Raw genomic sequence first — 21408 nt, 5'->3', positions numbered from 1 at the left:
TTTCCAGGTTCCCGAGCCTCCTGGAGGAGGAGTGAGAGGACGTGGGACCAGTTTTCTAAACACCCTGTGCTTCTCTCCAAAGGTTCGTCCTTGGCCAGCTTCCCTCCTGAAGGCTGAGTAATCGAGAAAAATCGCAGCCCGGCAAAAACGAGCAGGCTAGGGGCCAAGCCAGATCACGTCCACAGCAGAATTCCTGGCCCGCTCACCCCTCTAAGTTTGTAACTGTTTAGACCAGAGAACAAGAACAGACGCCTCCAGAGTATCAGCCTGGCAAACGGGTAGAGCCACAGCGGGAGTTGGGCCCCAGACCTCGGGTCGTCCTTCATCTCAGATTAAAGAAAAATTGGCACTCGCCGCTTCCTCCTTCCCTCTCCTCCCCACTACTTCTCTCCCCAGCTGTGCCTGGATGTGAGCCCTGGCCTGGCTACTCCCCCAGCCATGTGACCTCGACCAGCTACTTAGCTTCACCGTGCCTCAGTTTCCCCATCTCCAAATGGGGTAGCACTTGTTCCTCTCTCACAGCGTTGATGGCGAGTTAAATGAATCAATCCACGCCGGCTGCTTCCAACAGCGCCCGGTACATAAAGTTCCATAACTCTGAGCCTTTGCTGACGGGGCCTGACATGCTACCAGTTAGAGAGCTGTTCTCTGGCTGAAGCCTTTGCTTCCTGTTAGGACAGAAATCGTTTGGAAATGGACACTTTTCTGTTAGTCATCTGCACTTGAGCATTCATCAGCTTCAGGCACTTTCTCAAGATCGTGTTGTGAATGGAGGGAAAGGACAGAGGTACCGAGAAGGAGAGAGGAGGGAAGCAGGTACAGGTATAGGATGTAGTGGAGGCTCCCTGTGTGTCATGGTTTCACCTGGAGCTGACTCTGTCTTGGGGCCTGTCAGGTCAGAACCGCTCGGCACTTACTGCTAAGGTCCCTGAGTAAGCGGGCACCGCCCGGCGCCTGACTCCTCCGTGGCATGCCAGACCGACCATGTGCTTCTCTTTTTGCCAACTGTTAAAATGAAGGGCATGCGATTTCAGGGTTGCAAACCTGGCGTGGATCCGAGGCAGCAGGTAAGCCTGAGTGAGCCATGTCTCTTCTGGAATCTTCTAATCTCTCGTGTAAAACTAGACGACATGGATAAAAGCCTTCCCAGAATTGGTGGACACAAAGGCAGTTGCTTGTATGTTCATTCACTGGTTACCCTGCCCTCCCCGGTGGAGTTACAACTTAGAAAGTCTCGGTGTGTTAGTGTGCGACCGTGGAGAAACTGGGCCGTGTTTGCCGCATCTGGCCTTTGGTGTCAGATGCAGGTGGTCAAGCCCTCAGGCTCTAGAGCTGTGCTGTGCAAAATGGTCACTACCAGCCACATGTGGCCGTTTCAGTTTCAATTAGTTAAAATTACATAAAATGCAAAATTCACTTTCTGCGTTGCCCCAGCCACATTTCCAGTCCTCAGTGGCCATGTGCGGCTAGTGGCTGCCATATTGGACAGCACGGATTATAGAACATTTCCATCATTGCAGGAAGTTCCACAGAGACCCTGCCCTAAAGCAGCACTTACTACATACACAGGATGGCATGACTTTGAGCAAGTTACTTATTGCCCCAGGCCTCAGTTTCCTCATCTCCAAAATGGGAGTTCATCTACTCAACAGCAAATACTTGTTGAGTGCTGGCCATGTGCCAGGTACTCTTTTAGGTGCTGGGGATACGGGCACTAAACACAGATAAATAAAATCATCGCACTCATGGAGCTGACCTAGAGGAGGGACAAAGACAGCACTCATCTCCTAGAGTTGGTTTGAGGATTAAATGGAATAGAGCAGGAAAAGCTTTTAACCCGGTGCCTGGCACATTCTAGGTGCTTAATAAACATTAGCTGCTATTATTACTAGTCATCTGCCCAGCTCCCTTCTCCCACAGTCCTGCCACCTGGGATGGTAAACACATAACATATGTGCCTCCACTTCCCATGCCGCACCCATGGCAGACATTGCTAACTGATCACAGCATACTCCCACTGAGCCCAGGGGTACCTATGGGATTCTCAGAGTAGAGCACTCGCAGACACATCCTCTCAGAACTCAGTCTCCCTCTTTGACATCACCTCCAAGTTCCCCTACAAGCTGCTTGGCCTCCACAAGCTGGGATGCTGAGACCCTTTAGGTCCTGAGGAAGCTCAGACTCCAGGCCCAGGCCTGTCCCTTCTTTGGGGAAAGAGCAAGTGCCTAGTCAGTACCTTGTCAGATGAGTAGCCGGTCTTGCTCTGACCTCGTGCCAGTAACTGGCTCCTTGCTTTGCTGCCTCCTGGAGTGGGGTCTGGCTGTGTTCTCACCAGGGCTCCCAGAGTCTCGAATCCTGTTCCTCTTCTTTATTTGAGAAAAATGGATTGTTTCTAGCCTGGGCAAACAGTCCTGGCCAAAAAGGGCTGAGGGAAGCCCAGCCCCGTGTCAGAGGTGGGAGAGACAGACATGTGGACACGCAATTGCAATATGGTGAGATAAGGGGGCCGGCAGAGGCTGGCCCTCGGCCGTGGGGACCCAGGGGAGGGAGGAACGCTGGGTCCCCAGGAGTCCGCTTCACAGAGGAGGTGCCCATCCTGGACTGCCTTCTCCTCCATTGTTAGCCCGACCCTTGGAACTGCCTGTTCTAGCCCACTCTCTCCCCCACTGCCGCACTGACCTGGATGGCCGACCTGACTCAGCAGGGCTGTCCTCTCTCTGGCTCTTGGGTCATTTTGGTTTTGCTAGCTGCATTCATTCAGTCATTCACTCAGTACAGCATGCGATAAGGACACATGGTGTAAACGGTCTGAGTTCAGCTCTTGCTTCTGCCACTTACCAGCTGTGTGACCTTGGGCAAATTACCCAACCTCTCTGTGCCTTGCATTCCTCCTCTGTGAAAGGGAGTTTACAATACAGCCTACCCCCAAGGGTCAAGGGTTGCAGGGAGGATTTAATGAGTTTTTGCACGGAGAGGGCTTAGCATGACGCCTGGGCGCTGTAATAAGTGCCTGATACTGGCTACTGTCAATCACACACACACTCCGGATCCCCTGAGGTTTTTCTTTTTGACTCTGTTGACATGGTAAATTCCATGAACTAACTTTTTTTTTTTTTGTGAGGAAGATCAGCCCTGAGCTAACATCCACGCCAATCCTCCTCTTTTTGCTGAGGAAGACTGGCCCTGAGCTCACATCCGTGCCCATCTTCCTCTACTTTATGTGGGACGCCGCCACAGTATGGCCTGACAAGCGGTGCGAAAGTGTGCGCTGGGACCCGAAGCCGGGTCACCAGCAGCCGAGCGCGTGCACTTAACCGCTGTGCCATGGGGCCGGCCCCCCATGAGCTAACTTTTTTTCTAAATGCTAAGCTTGCCTGGCACCCAGGGATAAAGCTTATCTGCTCATGACATATAACTATTGGGGGAGTGATGTTCGAGCTGTGTTTGAAATGATTAGTGGAAGATCACCAGGCAGATGAGAGGAAAGGGGATCCAGGCAGAGGGAACAGCGTGTGCAAAGGCCTGGAGGAATGAAGCAGCAGACTGAGTCTGGGAGGAGCCCAGGCTGGCTGGAACATGGGGTGCCTGCAGGGAACAGTGAGAAATGGGGTCGACGAGGGAGACTGGACTCCCCGGGGACAGAAACCCTTCAGCACTTAGCTGGGGGTCTGGCACAGGGTGACTGTATTTTAAATTCCACAAGTACACCATGAACTTGGGGAAGGCGGAGCTCGTGTATCCTGGTTCTTTGTCACACTCAATATGTATTTGTTGTCTTCGTCAAAATTTCAGCAGCTTTGAGGCTCCTTTTCCTATAACCTGCAATCCACGAGGAGAAGATGCTGCCCACGCCTGGCCAGATCCTGCTGGCGGTGACACCGTGCCTCCCACCCTGAATGCCTGCAGGGTTTCAGCCCCTCCCCTGGAGGGCAGCCTGCAGCCAATGGCTGACCAATAGCAGGGTATACAGGTCTGGTCCCTTGCCTCAAGGTCGAGGGGACAATTTTGTGGTTCTATTCATGCTCCAGAGCTCCTGGGATCAAGGTGAGATCACTCGTTGCTGGGCTTTCTCCGGCCCTGTCCCACTTCCTGAGCTTCTTACAGGTTTCTCCTGAGAGCTCTCCCTCAGCAGACCACTGCTTGAGATTCTGTCTCAGGGGCTGCTGCTTAGACACTAGACCTAAGATGCCCCAGATGAATGAGTGGATGAAGGGCAAGGCTGGAGGTGACAATTGCTGTCTATGTCCTTTTTCTCATAAAACAACAGCCCCTCCCCCTACCAATCCTTTTTCCTTTAGGCGGGGTTCCCCCAGAAGCAGGCCCTGAGGTTAGGATTCAAGTTCAAGTAGCTAATTTGGAAAGTGCAGGAAACACTGATTGGGAGGGGAAGTAAGACAGCAAAGGGAGGGGATCCCAATGGCACAGAGGAAGCCAGCCACTTCTGAGGGTGACTAGTGCTTTATACACAGGGAACTCTTGCAAACAGTGGAAAACACACCCCTCAGAGGTATCCCACCCAAGGGGTGGGGGAGGTGGGGTACTTACATGTCATTGTCTGTGTGTATTGGCTGATAGCTGCTCACGGGGGTTAATTCGCCTGCACATCCAGCCTGCTGGGTCAGTGGGCAGAGCATCTCCCGTAATCTGGGGCAAAGCCCTCAGACCTAGAACTGCGGATACTGACAGCAGCAGAAGTAAGGGCCGGAGAATACAGATGGAACACCGAAGGCAACCACTGCACCTTCCTTTAGGGAACTATTCCTCCCCAAAGTCCTTTCCAAAATGTTCTGTTGAAGCTGTTAGTCTGAGAACCCCGCACAGCCCCATCCACAAGTGTGGGCACGTGACCTAAGTCTAGCCAATCATAGCAGCTGATTCCTTGGCTACAGTGATTGGTTCAAGGGATGGACATGTCATCCAAGCAGGGCCAATCAGAATCATTCCCTGGGATTTTTATACAGTTGCTGGGAGACAGAAGTTCTCTCTTTTCTCTGTCATTAACTGGAGAGGATGTAAGCTCAGAGTTTTCTGCATGGAAGTAGCTTATCTGCCATAGAAGCGAATGTGGCCAACACGCAGAAAAACAGAACTGAGATGAGAGAGACAGAGGGAGAGAAAGGATGAGGATGATGATGTTGAATCCCTGGACCCATTGTACCTCTGTTTTCTATGGGTGGTTACAGGTGCTGGTAAATTCCTCCTCTTTTTCCCCCAAACTATTGGTTTAACCTGGTGTGATTTCTGTTTCTCTCATTTGCAACAACTGAGTCCTAACTAACGCAGAGGCTCTTCACATTTTAATCCCTCAGACTCAGAAGTGGCAGCATTTCATGGATAAAGACACATTTGTTGACAGAGAATCTTGGATTATGAGTCTGTGTACTCGAGGCCAGGCCATTCCTATGCTGTTGGCTCCCAGAAGGCTGAGCTCAACTGGAAAGCTTCATATTTTTCTTTTTCAAGTTACATAATATGTGTGATTCCAGAAAGCAGGAATGCAGGATGGGGGTGTGGAACAGGGAGTCAGAGGTTGCCGGTCCAGGGACATACCCTCAAGTCATCCAGTGCGGGGGTGACTGTGTAGTCGATCCTGTGGGACCTCCCGGGGAGCCCATGAAATGCATCTCAGACTCTCCATCCAGGACACAAAAGGGGGATACAATTGTTTATTGGTTCCCACACCCACATTGGTCAAGGGTGGTCCATGGGTATTAACCCCACTGCCAACTTATGGGTAGTGCTTGCGTGAATCCCTGGAGGGCTGTGTGGTATTGCATGCCGCGGTGTCTGAGAAGTCTGGGGCTGATGACAAGAGCTAGGTGATCCTGGCCAGGGTCCCCAGTCGTTTTGCTCTTGCACAAAACAGCCGAGGCCAGTGCAGAACTGCTGGCTGCATGGTGACAGAAGTGAGCTGGGGAGAGCGGATCTGAAGGGCATGCACTTCACCAAGGGACCCTGTCTCATGTAACAGATCGAAGAGCATAGCCCACCCTCACCAGGACAGTCGTGTCTGCCTCGGTGACCTTCAGCCTCTTGCGAAGTCCCTTTTCTGGTCTAGGTGTCACCTTCCGGGCATCAAGAGGTTTGGTGGGCTTGGGTCTGGCTATCGGTTCCCTGCCCCTGCCCTTCCCTCTGACCCCCTTGGTGGGCTGGCACCAATGCTGCCCTGGCTGGCATATCTTCCCCCTGCCACCTCCTCTTGGGTCAGTCTCAGAGAATTCTTAACATTTTAAAAGAAAAAAGAATTCTGACCCTATTAATTAAACACAACTTATGCCACCCATTGGCAAGAGGGGTGGTCTGGTTATTCCCCATTTGCATGCTCCCCAGATCCGTTCTCCACCTTTTCTGTGTCCTGGAAGTCTGACCTTGATGGATGGCATCAGCTGGCTCCCCTCCCTGTGACTTCCTGTTGGTTTCAGCCAATGGGAGGCACCAGCAGGAGAGTGGAGGGCGGGAAGAGAGAGGCTGGGGCATCTCTTCCCCTGCGCATTCCCTGCCTTGGGCTGAGGTTTTGTCAGCGGCTGCTTCCTTCCATAACCACAGCTCCTGCCAGGCGATCTTGCTAAAGAGAAATTATGCTGACACTTGTTAAACATGCAAGACAGACTGTATTCAAGATTATTGCAATAAGGGAGAGAATCTGAGCTCACTTCCAAATATAGCAGAGACAGCTTAGGGTTTAGAGCAGAGTCAGGGGGTCAGTGGATGGAAAATTACTAACAGGAGATATCAAGGGAGATTCTTGCTAAACTGACCTAATAGGATTCTTGCTAAAGACAGGCCAAGGACTTAGATATCAAGGGTGGGGGTTGAGGAATTTGATCAGATATCAAGGGTTGGGGGGACTTTCCCTAAACTGACTTAGCAGGATCCTTTGCTAAAACTGAACTCAGTGGGCCAAAGACAGGATGGGAGCCAAGGCTGAGGCCTCATCGAGAAGAGGGCTCAGAGGAGCCTGACTGAAGTTCAGTCAAGGAGGAGTCTTTGCCATGCCCTCCCCAGCTCCAGCCCCAGTCTCCAGTAACAGGTTCTCCTGCTGCTGTGTCCTCAGGCCTGGGGTGGCGACAGCTCCGTTCTGGCCAGCCCCGGGTGCCCCAACAGCTCTTGTTGGTTCTTCTAACTCGGTTCTCTAAACAGTCCCTTATTGACAGTCTCTTCAGAATTGCATCTGATGTGCTTTCTGTGTGTTGTCTGCACGCTGGCTCCCCACACTGGGGGAATTTGCCTTTCAATCCATGTATCTGTCATTTTCCAAAATGGCTTCTAAAGTTGTCTGCTTGCTACCTCATACTGTCAACATGGAGAACCTGAACTTCTGTGCTAAGGGGAAGATGATCTGAACCCACAGCATGACATAGTAGGAAGCATATGAGGATCTACAACGAGGACACCTGGGTTTGAGGTCTGGCACCTCTTGCCGCGTGTGTGACAATGGATAAATGGCTGAGCCTCAGTCTCCCCATCAATAAAATGGGCACGATAATCCTGACCCTGCCAATCAGCCTGTGGTAAGCACTGTGCATACTGTTGTGAGGTCAGGGAAGGAACATTTATTGAATGAAAGAATGAATGGACGACCGAACAAAATGAGCTAATGCATAAAAGCACCTCTAACTTCTAATGTCTAATCAAGTTTTAATTGTTAAACACATCATTTTTTAAAGATGCTTCCTTTGCCAACGTCTACTTAATTGACTCACTAGATTAACACATTTGTCCCGTTTCTTCTGTGAAACACACCAGAACCCTGACCCTCCATGTCTCTCCTCCTCACCCCACTGGTTGGTCCATCTGCTTATCTAGAGTCAGTTGTGTTTGCTCCCAAACTTGTTGATGGCAGTTGTGTTTATTATCATTATTAACTGATTTAATTAAACGTTACATAATTGTGGGAACATGAGGATAATAAGAAGGAATATCGTCTCTAGGAAAACTAAGACGAAACTTGGGAAGACGTGAGAAGTGAGTGACCAAGGAAACTGATATTGAATCAGCTGTGGAAAGTGGGGAAGACTAGGCGGGGGGACCGTGAGCCCCGGTGGAGGTGAACGAGTCTGCACATGGATTACTCTGAGAGGTTCTCCAGCCACTGTCAACAACCGGGAATGGGGAATTGTAACAGACGGTTATAGATGTGGTCTATGGGAGAAGAAGACAAGGCTTCAGCCAGCCTGTGCTCCAAGAAGGAGTGTACACTCATGTGTATTAGTCGAGTTACACACACGTGGTCTGGATGAATTTGAGGCGATGCCTGTGATAACTGACTTCTTAGATTCACAATTAGCTGGTGGCCCAAAGTCCTGATTTTAGAGAATAAGAACCCTTCCTCATTTTTCTGAGGTGCTCTGTTTCCTCTTTTTTTCCTATCCTCCCAATTTCTCCTTTTCTTTTTTCTCTGCTATTTCTGTTCCTTTTTCTCTATTAAATGTCCAACTATGGAACTGGAGATTTTTAATTTATTATATTTATTGAATTAAATGCAGCGTTCTCTGTTAATTAACTTAAACAATATTTCTTTATCCGCTGCATGCTAATGTCATGGGCCGCTTAAAGCCAAAGGGATACTTACTTTGACAAATGCTGCCGACAATGGTGGCTTTTTAGTTGCGTATTGTCCACATTAATGTCTTCCTCTCTGTTGGCCTCCTCAGAATAATAGTTTCCCTTCTCCAGCATGTAATAAATGTTTCAGAAAACATCTTAAATGAACCTGAGAGTATATTTTAAGTGTTCTAGGGAAAATTACTGTTTAAAGGACTTCTGTGGTAGATACATATATAATATCTATTTATTTATATAATTATATAAATAATATCTATAATATATCTATATATAATATCTACAATATTATATATAACATCTATAATATTATTATATTATAACTATAATATATAATATCTATATTATATATATCTAGATATATTATATATTATTATATATTATATTTTGTGTATTATATCAATATATTATATTAATATACAGTATATAATATTATAATATAATATATATTGTATATATAATATATAGATATAATATAAATAATACATTAATATATAATATATTATATATATCTATAATTATATATATTTCTATAATCTATATAATATATCTCACCCAAAATACATATATAATATATCTATAATATATACAATATATATCACCCAAATCCTGGCTGTGCCATATACCCTTCCTGAGCCTCAGTTTCCTCTTCTGTGAAATGGGAACCTCCCACAGAGGAATTGTTTGAGGATCACATGTAAAAGGATATAAAAGCAGCTGGTATGGGAACCAATATATATCTATATCTATATCTATATAATATCTATAATATTGTATCTATAATATCTATATATAATATATGTAATATATATCTATCAATATATTTACATAATATATGATATACAATATATAATATAATATATAAGTAAAACCAAGAATCAAGATTTTCATATATTGTGTTTGCTTAAAGTCAGGCAGATCTACAAACACGCTCCTGCCTGTGAGGAATTTACAGCCTGTTAAGGGGAAATAGGACAGACAGAGGGTTTTTACAAAGCAAGTTTAAAAGTTTAACTGATGATACAAGATCCTCTGTGTTACAGAAACCTCTGTGACATGCCCAGAGTAGAAACTACTTCAGAATGGCAACAGTTACTAGATCAAGAATTAACTCTCCTGATTCTTTTGCTGTGACGGGGAACTCACTACCTCACAGAGGACCCCATTCCATCTCCATTGGAAAGAAATTCTTTATACTGAATCTAACTCAGTCTTCCTGTAACTGGTTTTGATCTGCTCTTGGGAGGTTCATATAAGAAGAATAATGTCGCGGGCCGGCCCCATGGCTTAGCGGTTAAGTGCGTGCGCTCCGCTGCTGGCGGCCCGGGTTCAGATCCGGGCTCGCACTGGCGCACCACTTGTCTGGCCATGCTGAGGCGGCATCCCACATACGGCAACTAGCAGGGTGTGCAACTACGACACACAACTATCTACTGGGGCTTTGGGGAGAAAAAGGGGAAAAAAAGAGGAGGATTGGCAATAGATATTAGCTTAGTGCCAGTCCTCCTCAGCAAAAAAGAGGAGGATTGGCGTGGATGTTAGCTCAGGGCTGATCTTCTTCACAAAAAAAAAAAAAAAGAAGAAGAAGACTAATGTGAGCTACAAGAAAGAGCCTCTCCCAAATGGAGAAGCAGTTCCCATGGCCCCCATATAACTGCTCTCCTGCAGGAGAAACCACATCTGTGGCTTCCCTCCCCTCCCAGTCCTGAGCACTGCCCCGGGATGGCCAGCGTCCTGCTTTAAGCACCATTCCCAAGTCAGAACACAGTTCTCAAGTGTGGTCTGACCAGCTCACGGGAGAGCACATTTTTCTCTTCCTTTCTTCTGGGCATTAGTGCTTCTAGAACTTGTTCGATCTGCTCCCCCTTTGCCCTCCTCTGCTCTGAATCACTGGGGGAGAGGGGCTGGAGTGAGGGCAGGGCCTCTCCCTGCAGGCTGCATTTCCCAGGTTTCCTGGTCAGTGGCTTCCCACTGGGGCTGGTCATTGGAAGACACTGACAGAGACTGGAGGATGGGAGGGAAGAAAACGTTGGGGTATTTCTACCCCTCTCTGAGCAAATCGGCAGCAGCCACACCTCTTCTGTGTTCCAGCCTCCCCTGGGTGACCCTGGCCCCGGAACTCTAGTACCCCCTCCCCCTCTCTCTGTCCCTCTAGCCCAGGGCTGGTCACCAGTCTCTGTGCCGTGGCTAATTTCTGGGCTGCTTCACCAACCTGCTTGGCTTCTCAGCTCTCCTGTCCCTGGTGCAGCCAATACCCTGCATTCAACTCGTCCTGCTTAGGTACCTGACTCTCTATGTTTCTATACATATACGTGTATAGTTTCTGCTCTCCAGTGGACCCTAGTGCAGTGTGCTGCTTCTAGTAATGCAGTTTAAGATTGCATACAGATTCAGGGGGCTGGCACTTAAAATACCAGCTGCTGTTATATCCTTTTACATGTGATCCTCAAATAGTTCCTCTGTGGGAGCTTCCCATTTCACAGAAGGGGAAACTGAGGCTCAGGAAGGGTATATGGTACAGCCAGGATTTAGGTGAGTGGATGCCCAAACTCGTAACCATTAGACTGCACTGCCCCACTTGGTGAGCTGGACCCACACTGCCCTTCCTCACTGGCAGCTACAACCCCAAGTCACATTGCCCCTTCCAGTGCCTTCTTGCTGGATTTCTGGGACCTGAGTGGAGTTCTTTGAGCAACTCATAGTTCCTGAGAAAGACCATTCAGGAGCTCCGCTTTACACACCCTCAGTCAGTGGCTCAGCATCTTCATTTTTCAAGTGTTCCTGGGAGCCTCTTTGCAGAGACTTGACAATCGGTGAGCTCAGCGCCGAGTCTATAAATATCATTTTCTACAAATATCCTTCCGGTGTAGGGCACCTGCTTCAGAATGACAACCACCTTGCTGAGGACAGCAGGTTTCAGGGTTATGTTTTATTCCCATCTCTAATTACAGCTGAGGTGGGATTTCTTTCTTTCTTTCTTTTAAATTTGTAGCCCAAAGGAAAATGTGGAAACCAGGATGCTGACCTTACAGACCTACAGAGTCCATAAGGTTTTTGCAATGAAAGCAGTACAGCCCATGCAAAAACGATGGTCTTAAAAAGCCAGCCCGGATTTTCTGGTTGTCTCAGAGCACATGTAGCTGAGCTACCCTGGGTCAATGTCAAGGTCTCCAAACTCTGTCTCTGGGTGGAGAGGCTCAGACCCCTGAAGTCAGACGCTTGGGTTCAAATAGTTTCTCTGCAATGGTCAGGCTGTGCAACCTTGGGAGATGGCGTCCCCTCTTGGTGCCTCAGTTCCCTCATCTAAGTCGTGGGTAGTGACAGCGTTTCCTTGGGGTGATGTGAGAATTAAATGAGAAAATGGTTGGCACACAATCCACAGAAAGACGTTACTGTTACTAATGCTCCATAATATAGTTACTATGTAACGTATATGCTACGTCATTACTATTACTAATAATATTCTTATACATCCAGATATATTATATGACTTGCTCACCGGGCATGGCGGTGGGGCTCAAAAGAGGTGATACAGTGAAGTTGCTGAGGAGCATGTACACACTAGTCTCTGTCCATTGTCTGTTTCCTCGGTCAATAACAGACTTAAAAATTTATTTGTGCACTGTCCCATGCCCCTCCCCACTTGTTGACCTCCTTCTTCTCCTCTACCTAATATTACAGGGATGGATCCCAGCTTATGCCGTGACAGTCACTCCCCTTTCCTGAAACACCGCCTCTCCTGGTCTTTTCCTCCCTCTCTGCGAAGTCCTTCTCAGTCTACTTCGCAGGCTCCTTTTCCCTTAACTGCTGGTGATCCCTGGGGCTCTGCTATAGACCCCCTTCTACCTAAGCCCCCTCCCTGGGCCATCTCAAACACCCCTGGCCTAATCACCACCCATAGACGCAGGGCTTCCAGATCTGCATCTCCGACCCAGTCTCTGTCCTGAGTCTCAGACCTGCGGCTCTGCTGGATGTCTCCACATGTCCCATGAGCAGCTCACATGCCACCTGTCCCAAACTGGACTCATCTCCTCCACCCATCCAGATGCTCAGGCCCCCAACCCAGGAGCCTTCCTTCGCTCTTTTTTAAAATTTCATTGAACATTTTTTCAAATGCACAATTTAGCGATTTTAGTATATTCACAAACTGTGCAACCATCATCACTATCTAATTCCAGAACATTTTCATCAACCTCCAAAAGGAACCCCATACTCATTAGCAGTCATTCTCCATTCCTTCCTCCCTCCCCAGCCCCTGGCAGCCACAAATCTACTTTCTGTCTCTGTGGATTTGCCTATTCTGGACATTTCATGTAGGTGGAATCCTATACTATGTGGTCTTTTGTGACTGGCTTCTTTCACTTAGCGTAATGTTTTCAAGGTTCATCCATGTTGTAGAATGAATTCATACCTCATTCCTTTTTATGGCTGAATAATATCCTATTGAATGGATAGACCACATTTTGTTTATCCATTCGTCAGTTGATGGACATTTAGGTTTTCACTTTTTGGCTCTTTTGAATAATACTGCTATGAGCATTTGCATACATGTGTTTATGTAGACTCAACATGTTCATTTTTCTTGGGTATATTCTCAAGAATGGAATTGCTGGGTCATGTGATAACTCTATGTTTAATATTTTGAGGAACTGCCAAACTGTTTTCCAAAGCAAATACATTTTACATTCCCACCAGCAATGAGGGTTCCAATTTCTCCACATCCTCACCAACACTTGTTATTGTCTGTCTTTTTAATTTTAGCCACGCTACTGGATGTGAAGTGGGATCTCATTGTGGTTTTGATTTGCATTTCTCTAGTGACTAATCTTGTTGAGTATCTTTTCACATACTTATTGGCCATTTGTATGTCTTCTTTGGAGCAATGTCTATTCAAATCCTTCGCATATTTTTAAATTGAGTTACCTGTCTTTTTATTTTTGAGTTGTAAGTGTTCTTTATATATTCTGGATACTGGATCCTTATCAGATGTATGATTCACAGATATTTTCTCCCATTCTATGTGTTGTCTTTTCACTTTCTTGATAGTGCCCTTTGAATGACAAAAATTTTAAATTTTGCTAAAGTCCAATTTATTTAATTTTTTCTTTTGCTGTTTCTGCTTTTTGTGTCATATCTAAGAAATAATTCCTTAATCCAAGGTCATGAAGATTTATGCCTATGCTTTCTTCTAAGAGTAGCTCTTACATTTATGTCTGTGATCCATTTTGAGTTAGATTTGTATACAGTGTGAGGTAGGGGTCCAATTTCATTCTTTGGCATGTGCTATTCAGTTGTTCCAGCACTATTTGTTAAAAGGACTGTTCCTTCTCCATGGAATTATCTTGGCACCCTGGCCAAAAATCCATTGACGGTAAATGTCAGAGTTCATTTCTGGACTCTCGATTGTGTTCCAATGATCTATATGTCTATCCTATGCAAGCATATCCTCCCTTGACTCTTCTCTCTCCCTCATCCTGCATCCATCCACATGGATTGTGTCTGTCTGGGACTGGTGCTGTGCTTGGAGATGGACATACAATGGTGAGCGAGATGGACACTGTCCCCACCCTTGTAGACCTGACATTCATGTGGGATTGGATAGACAATATACGAGTAAAGAGATAAATGAAAAAGGTGATTTCAGATAGCGATTAGTGCTATGGAAAACAAAAGAAGGTTACATGATAGGGAGTGACCAGTGGAGATTACAGAGGGGACTACTTTATATTGAGATCTGGGGAAGGTCTCTCTGAGCGGTAACATTTGAGGGCTGAATGAGAAGTCAGACATGCAGAATTTGGGGTAGGGTGTGCCAGGCAGAGGGGCAGAATTTGCCTGAAGATGAAACTGATGCCCAAAGGAAGACAAAATAGAAACTGTCCAGTTCAAATTTGCACACAGGCAGCTCTTGTATGTAAGATTTTTATTGCCAATGTTTAAGAATCAAGAGATTTCACAAAGAGATCCCGATTTTTTGATTTTCTTAGACAATTGTAAGGCTTGGCACCATCATGCTAAGATTCCTGCATGGCAACCAGGGGGAGCTGAGAACCAGGGGTCCCCTTTATTTTTTTTTTTTTAATTTTTTGTGGGGAAGATCAGCCCTGAGCTAACATCCATGCTAATCCTCCTCTTTTTGCTGAGGAAGACCAGCTCTGAGCTAACATCTATTGCCAATCCTGCTCCTCTTTTTCCCCAAAGCCCCAGTAGATAGTTGTATGTCATAGTTGCACATCCTTCTAGTTGCTGTATGTGGGATGCGGTCTCAGCATGGCAGGAGAAGCAGTGCATCGGTGCGTGCCCGGGATCCGAACCCGGGCCGCCAGTAGCGGAGTGTGCGCACCTAACCGCTAAGCCACGGGGCCAGCCTGACCAGTGGTCCCCTTTAGACATCAGCTCTGAAGATGAAACTGACACCCAGAGGAGGGCAGACTAGAGAATCACCTCCAGAAAAATTTTTCCTACAGGCTGTGTGCTTGGCTCATTTACATTACGTGCCTGCCCCCTACAGGCAAGAGAGTTTGTCATTCCCTGGAACACATAATAGGCCCAGAGCCAGAATGAATGAAGGAACGAACTAAGGAAGGAAGGAATGGATTTACACCACTCCCCCAATTCTTGACACAGTACCTAGCACATTAGTGTCAAAATTTTTTTTTATCATTTTAATTTTATTTATTTATTTTATTTTTTCCCCCAAAGCCCCAGTAGATAGTTGTATGTCATAGCTGCACATCCTTCCAGTTGCTCTATGTGGGACACGGGCCCAGCATGGCCGGAGAAGTGGTGCTTTGGTGCGTGCCGGGGATCCGAACCTGGGCCGCCAGCAGCGGAGCGCACACACTTAACCGCTAAGCTACGGGGCCGGCCCCAGTGTCAAATATTTTGATTTGATTTCTCTTCTTTTTTTTTTTTTTTAATTTTTATTTGTTTATTTATTTTTCCCCCAAAGCCCCAGTAGATAGTTGTATGTCATAGCTGCACATCCTTCTAGTTGCTGTATGTGGGACGTGGCCTCAGCATGGCCGGAGAAGCAGTGCGTTGGTGCGCGCCTGGGATCCGAACCCAGGCTGTCAGTAGCAGAGCGCGCGCACTCAACCACTAAGCCATGGGGCCGGCCCTGATTTCTCTTCTAACGAAACATTAATTGAATTAGATTGCTTTTTATATTGTGTGGATTTCAATTTAAACAAATATTTACACAGTCTTTATTTCTGGTGCAGTTTATTTTTCTGCCTCAGCTGGGCAAGTTGACCTCAGGGTGCTCAAAAACAGAGTTCTCTTTAAAACCAACACTTTACATTTTCAGTCCAGTAGAGGGCGACAGCAACAACCAACACAAGGAGAACAACAGTTAAGGGAGAAATGCATTCAAGGTCTGCCTTCCAGCAGCGCTGAACCTGAAAGTCAAATTCAGGACGGGAGCCACTTGTTGTTGTTACTTAGTATTCTGAATAGATGATGCATTCACACACTTAAAAAATGGAATAGAATAGACTAGAATGTTATGGTGAAATCCCCTCCCTTCCCTTGTGCCTGGCTTTCTACCTCACCCCCACAATGGGTACAACAGTTATTTTTTCCTTGGGTTCTCTTCCATAGGTCTTTATGCACATATAAACAAATCCAAACATCTATTTACACCCCCTCCTTTACCCAAAAGGTAGCAACACCAGACGGTGTTCTGAACATGCTGTTCTCTACCTTGCTTTGTTTGTTCATGCTGTAGCTTGTAGAATGCTCCACATCAGTACTTAAAAGGTCCTCTCTCCTTCTTTCACAGCTGCCTAGTTGTCTACCGCAGACCTGTATCATTATCTATACGTCCAGCTCCCTATTGATGGGCGTTCAGGTTATTCCTAACTTTCTGCTGCTAGAAATAAAGCTCAATGAATAACCTTGAATATATTTCGCAAACACGTGAGTGTGTCTATAGCAGTCACTCTCAGCCCCAGCTGCACATGAGAATCACGTGGGGGGCCTTAAAAAATCCCAACACCCAGGCCCTGCCTCTGATCAACTACATCAGCCTCTGAGCGTGGGGCCAGGGCATCCTGGCGATTCACTGTCCAGCCAGCACTGGGCACCACTGACCTCTAGGGGAAACTGACTGGTCCAGAGCACATAGATTTGTAAATTTGCTAGATATTGCCACATGGCGTTCAGAGGGGGTTGTGCCAACTTGCACTCCCAGCGGCCATGTACCAGAGGGCCTGGGTCTTCATAGCTTCACCAGCAAAACAGGCTTGTCAAACTTTGATTTTTGCCAACCTGCTAAATTATTTTATAAGATATCTCAGTCATGCTTTAATTTTCATTTCTCTTATTACAGGTTGAGATTGAACATCTTTTCATATGTTTAAGAGCCATTTGAGGGGCTGGCCCTGTGGCTTAGCGGTTAAGTGCGCGCGTTCCGCTGCTGGCGGCCTGGGTTTATATCCCGGCGCGCACTGATGCACTGCCTCTCTGGCCATGCTGAGGCCGCGTCCCACATACAGCAACTAGAAGGATGTGCAGCTATGACATACAACTATCTACTGGGGCTTTGGGGAAAAAAAAAAGGAGGAGGATTGGCAATAGATGTTAGCTCAGAGCTGGTCTTCCTCAGCGAAAAGAGGAGGATTTGCATGGATGTTAGCTCAGGGCCGATCTTCCTCAAAAAAAAAAAAAAGCCATTTGATCTGTCTGGTGGTATCCTGTACCCATTCTACTTTTGTTTTTTTTAGGTTGGCTTCTCTATAAGTCAGCAAGACTAATTCTTTGTGATTTGAGTTGCAAATAATTTTCATTGCTTTGTCTCTTGTTTTTACACTTTGCATGAGGTGATATGTTTTTTTCTCCCTTGAAGATTTTATATATATTTGAATGCATCCATCTTTTTTATGGCTTCTGGATTTTGAGTCATAGTTAGAAAGGCCTTTCACATTCCAGACTTCCAAAGGGAGCTTCCCATGTTTTCTTTTGGAACTTTTGTGGCTTCTTTTGTCTATATTTAAATCTTTGACCCTTTTGGAATTTATCTGATCAATGGTGTGAGATATGGATCCATCCTTGTTTGTTTTTCTTTCTAATGGCCAACTGTCTCATCACCTTTATCAAGGAGTAAGGCAGGAACTGCTTCAGGCTGCATCAAATTCTAATTTCTTTGTTTTTGTCTTTTTATTTATAGCAACAGCTGCTCCATTTTCCTGAAAATGGAGTCCCATCCACCCATGCATTTACCCATCCACTGATTGATTGATGTTGTTTGCCACTGAGAATTTCATTTTATTTATTTATTTTTTGTGAGGATGATCAGCCCTGTGCTAACATCTGCCAATCCTCCTCTTTTTTCTGAGGAAGACTGGCCTTGGGCTAACATCCGTGCCCATCTTCCTCTACTTTATATGCGACGCTGCCACAGCATGGCTCAACAAGTGGTGCAGAGGTGGACGCCTGGGATCCGAACTGGCGAACTCAGGGCCTGCGCAGCGGAGCGCGTGCACTTAACCGCTTGCGCCACCGGAGAATTTTATTATTAATTGGACATGATCCCTGACCTTTTGGGTTTCTATTTAGGATTTATTTTAATTACTTAATGACCGACAACAATGACCTTTTATTGAATATCTAACATATTTGTTTACATGTGTCATTTCACTTAAACCATAAAACAAACCTACGAGGTCAGTACTATTATTATTCCCTTCGAGGAAAGTAATCTCAGAGAGTTTCTGAGGCTTGCCCGAGGGCCCACAGTTAGAGAGTGGCAGCACAGTATACAATTCAAGAGCCCGGTCTCCAGGGTCCCCCGTTTTTACCTGCCTTGACACTGTAACTGGTCTTTGTGGAAGGACTGGAGGAGGGAAAGAATGAGTGAGCCAGAGAGGGGAGGAAGAAGACAGAATGAGTCATCTCTTGCTCTCAGGGGACCCAAAGGGCGAGATAAGACCTGAATGCAAATAACCAGAATACAAAGTAAACAGTGATTCCCCCTCAGCGTTTTGGAAGCAATCCACTTTCTACCCTCTCCAATTGGAAACGCTTAATTCTTTCCAATTCCTCCTCACCTAGAAACCTTGGAGCCGAACACTGGGGGGTGGGGGGTGGGGCAGTCTCCTTTGGTTTGGTGCATTGAGTCACCCACCCGGAGGTCCCCTGTGGGGCTGTGGAGCTCGGCAGCCTAGTGGGGGAGGGAGGAGGGAGGGAAAAGGAGGAGGAGGAAGATGCAAGGAAGGGGAGGGAAGAGGAAGCAGGGAGAAGGGAATAGAGGAGGAGGGGAGGGAGGAGTGAGGAGGGGGAAGAAGAGACCTTGAGGAGGAGGGAATGGGGAGGAGGGAGAAACAAGGAGCGGGAGGAGGGAGAGGGAATAGAGAAGAAGGAGGGAAAGGAGACACAGGGGTTGGAGGGAGGAAATGGAAAGGAGCAGTTGGGGGAGTGGGAGAACGAGGAGCGCGTTGAGAGGAAGGGGAGGAGGAGGAAGAAGAGAGGAGAAGGGAAGAGGGGGACAGAGGAGAAGGGAAGAGGGGGACAGAGGAGAAGACGAGGAGGGAGGAGGAGGCGGGAGGAGGAAAGAGCCCCTTCTCCAGCCCCCACCGCGGAGTTGCGCAACCCGCCCGGGCCGGGATTGGCCGCCGGCGAGTAAAGACGCCCCGCCCCTGACGCTCGGTCGCCAATGGCGAGGGGGGGCGGGGCGGGCCGCGGCCCGGGCGACCAATGGCCGGGGGGGGCGTGGCGGCACGGCCTGGGTCCCGGCGCGCGCTCGGGGCGCACTCGGAGCCGCCGCCGCGCTCGGAGCCCGGAGCTCACGTCGCCGCGCCGCTCTCGCCGCCGCCGCGCCCGCCCGCCCTCCGCGCGTCCCTGCCGCGCTCCGATCCCTGCGGCCAGCCCGGGGCGCGCTCGGTGCTCCGGGCAGAGTGTCCCCGCTGCGGCCCTGCGGCCATGGCCACCAAGATCGACAAAGAGGCTTGCCGGGCGGCGTACAACCTGGTGCGCGACGACGGCTCGGCCGTCATCTGGTGAGAACTTCCCATTGCTCTCCGAGCCCCGCTCCCGAGCTCGCGGCGGGCCTGGTGCGCTGAGCCGGCTTCCAAACCGGGCGGATTAAGGGTCATCTGTGCCGTCTTCCGCAGCCCTAACCCGGGACAGCGTGGGAAGCCAGCGCTGGCTTCTCCCCAGCCAGAGCATCTCTTAGCTTGTCCTGCTGGAAGCTTGGCACCATGCAGCTACCAACGCTGATGTGTGTGTGTGTGTTTTTCTTCTCTCCATCCAAAGGGTGACTTTTAAATATGACGGCTCCACCATCGTCCCCGGCGAGCAAGGAGCGGAATATCAGGACTTCATCCAACAATGCACAGGTAGGGAGACGCGCTTTTTGGGGGAATTCCTGATCTTTTGGGAAATTGTCAAAGCCTGGGGAGGAGCGACGGAGGCCAAACTGGGAGGAGCCGTGGCCACTCTAGGCGCCGCTGGCGCTGCAGGAACCAGATTTGAGCGTTTTAAAACCTCATCAAGTCTTCTCCCCTCTGGACATCCAGAGTAGCCCGAGGTGACCACCTGGCTTCCTTGCTTCCGCAGTACCCTCTCCAGATGGGACAGCTCCTTTGCCCTCTGCGGGCACTGGTTTTCCACAGTCAGCTCAAGCGGTTCCAAACTCCAGTGCTCAGCCCTCCCACCTCCCCTTTGATGGGTCAGTGAGCCAAAATAAAAATCCTGGAGCTTACTGCAGGAGCAGGAAACTGTCAGCAGCACCCTCCTGTCTCTCGCAGTCATTGTCCCTGTGCTGGTTATATACGTGTCTTTTATGTGAAGAATATAAAGCCGGATACGAAAGGGTACGCACCATACGCCACTATTTACGTGAAATTGTAGAAAAGGCAGAGCTAATCTATGGTGTGAAAAGTCAGAGTGGTCCCATTTTGGGGTAGACAGCTACTGACTGGGAGGGGGCACACGGAAGGCTGGGGTGGGGTGGGGTGGAAATCTCTCACATTTTGATCTGGGAGGTGGTTACACAGGTGTGTACTTATGTAAGAAATCATCAGCAAAATACTTAAGATTTGTAAACTTTGTGCACTTCCCTGGGTGTGTGAACCACGAAAAGGAAAGAACGCACGGTGTGTATGACCGTTAACCCCTCCGTAGAGGCGGAGGTGCAGCCTCATTGGTAATAGGACCCTTTAAAGCTGAGACTGGAGAACGCGCTCTCTGGGTCTCTGGTCTCTAGCTTGGAAGCAGATAGGTTCAGACAAAGGCAGCGCAGCCTGGAGGTTAGGGCAGGGACTCTGAGCCAGCCGGTGGGTCTGAATCCTGGAGTGGCCACTTCCTAGCTGTGTGGTTTGGGGCAGGTTGCTTAACCTCTCGGGGCCTCGATTTCCTCTTCTGTGATTTTGGAGGGCTCATGAGGATAAATGAGTCCGTGTGTGTGAAATGCTCAGGACCGTGCCCATACAAGCTACATGGTCATTTGTGAAATAAATAAAAAGTACAAAATTGTGCCAAGGTTCGTGTGGCTGCGCCTTTTCTTAACTGCTTCCCTAATCAGATGATATTTGCATTTAGTTTGATTCAAAGAATATTTATGAAGTATCTGCTATGGGCTGGGTGGTACTATGGTTTGTTTGGGTTTTTTTTAATGTTCTCCCAACTAAAATGTCTCGCTGAGAGCTCCCTCTATACAGTCACTCATTGCTTTTGTAGAGGGTAGGTTTAAAATATTAGATGCAGTAAGTACTATAAAAACTCACATTTAATTCAGTGCACAGGGCCTCTTGTGGAGAGTCGGTGGGGCAGGATTTGAACCCAGACCTCTGGCTCAGGAGCTCTGTCTCCATGATGTCTTTCCCTCTGCCACCGTGGTGAATGCTT

General features: G+C 47.9%; 1 protein-coding gene across 1 annotated transcript in view; it reads left to right on the top strand.

Annotated features, from left to right (window-relative positions):
- The first annotated feature begins 19365 nt into the window (after positions 1 to 19365).
- Positions 19366 to 21408, top strand: part of COTL1 (coactosin like F-actin binding protein 1) — a 42304-nt gene continuing 40261 nt past the window's right edge. Inside the window, exons 1-2 of the mRNA XM_058528390.1 lie at positions 19366 to 19559; positions 19816 to 19898. Of these exons, the coding sequence (XP_058384373.1) occupies positions 19483 to 19559; positions 19816 to 19898 (160 nt within the window). The 5' untranslated portion in view covers positions 19366 to 19482. The remainder of the gene's footprint in view (positions 19560 to 19815; positions 19899 to 21408) is intronic.

This window comes from Diceros bicornis, chromosome 32 (genome assembly GCF_020826845.1).
Source record: "Diceros bicornis minor isolate mBicDic1 chromosome 32, mDicBic1.mat.cur, whole genome shotgun sequence".
Classification (NCBI taxonomy): domain Eukaryota; kingdom Metazoa; phylum Chordata; class Mammalia; order Perissodactyla; family Rhinocerotidae; genus Diceros; species Diceros bicornis.
This window is presented reverse-complemented; position numbering and strand designations above follow the sequence as displayed.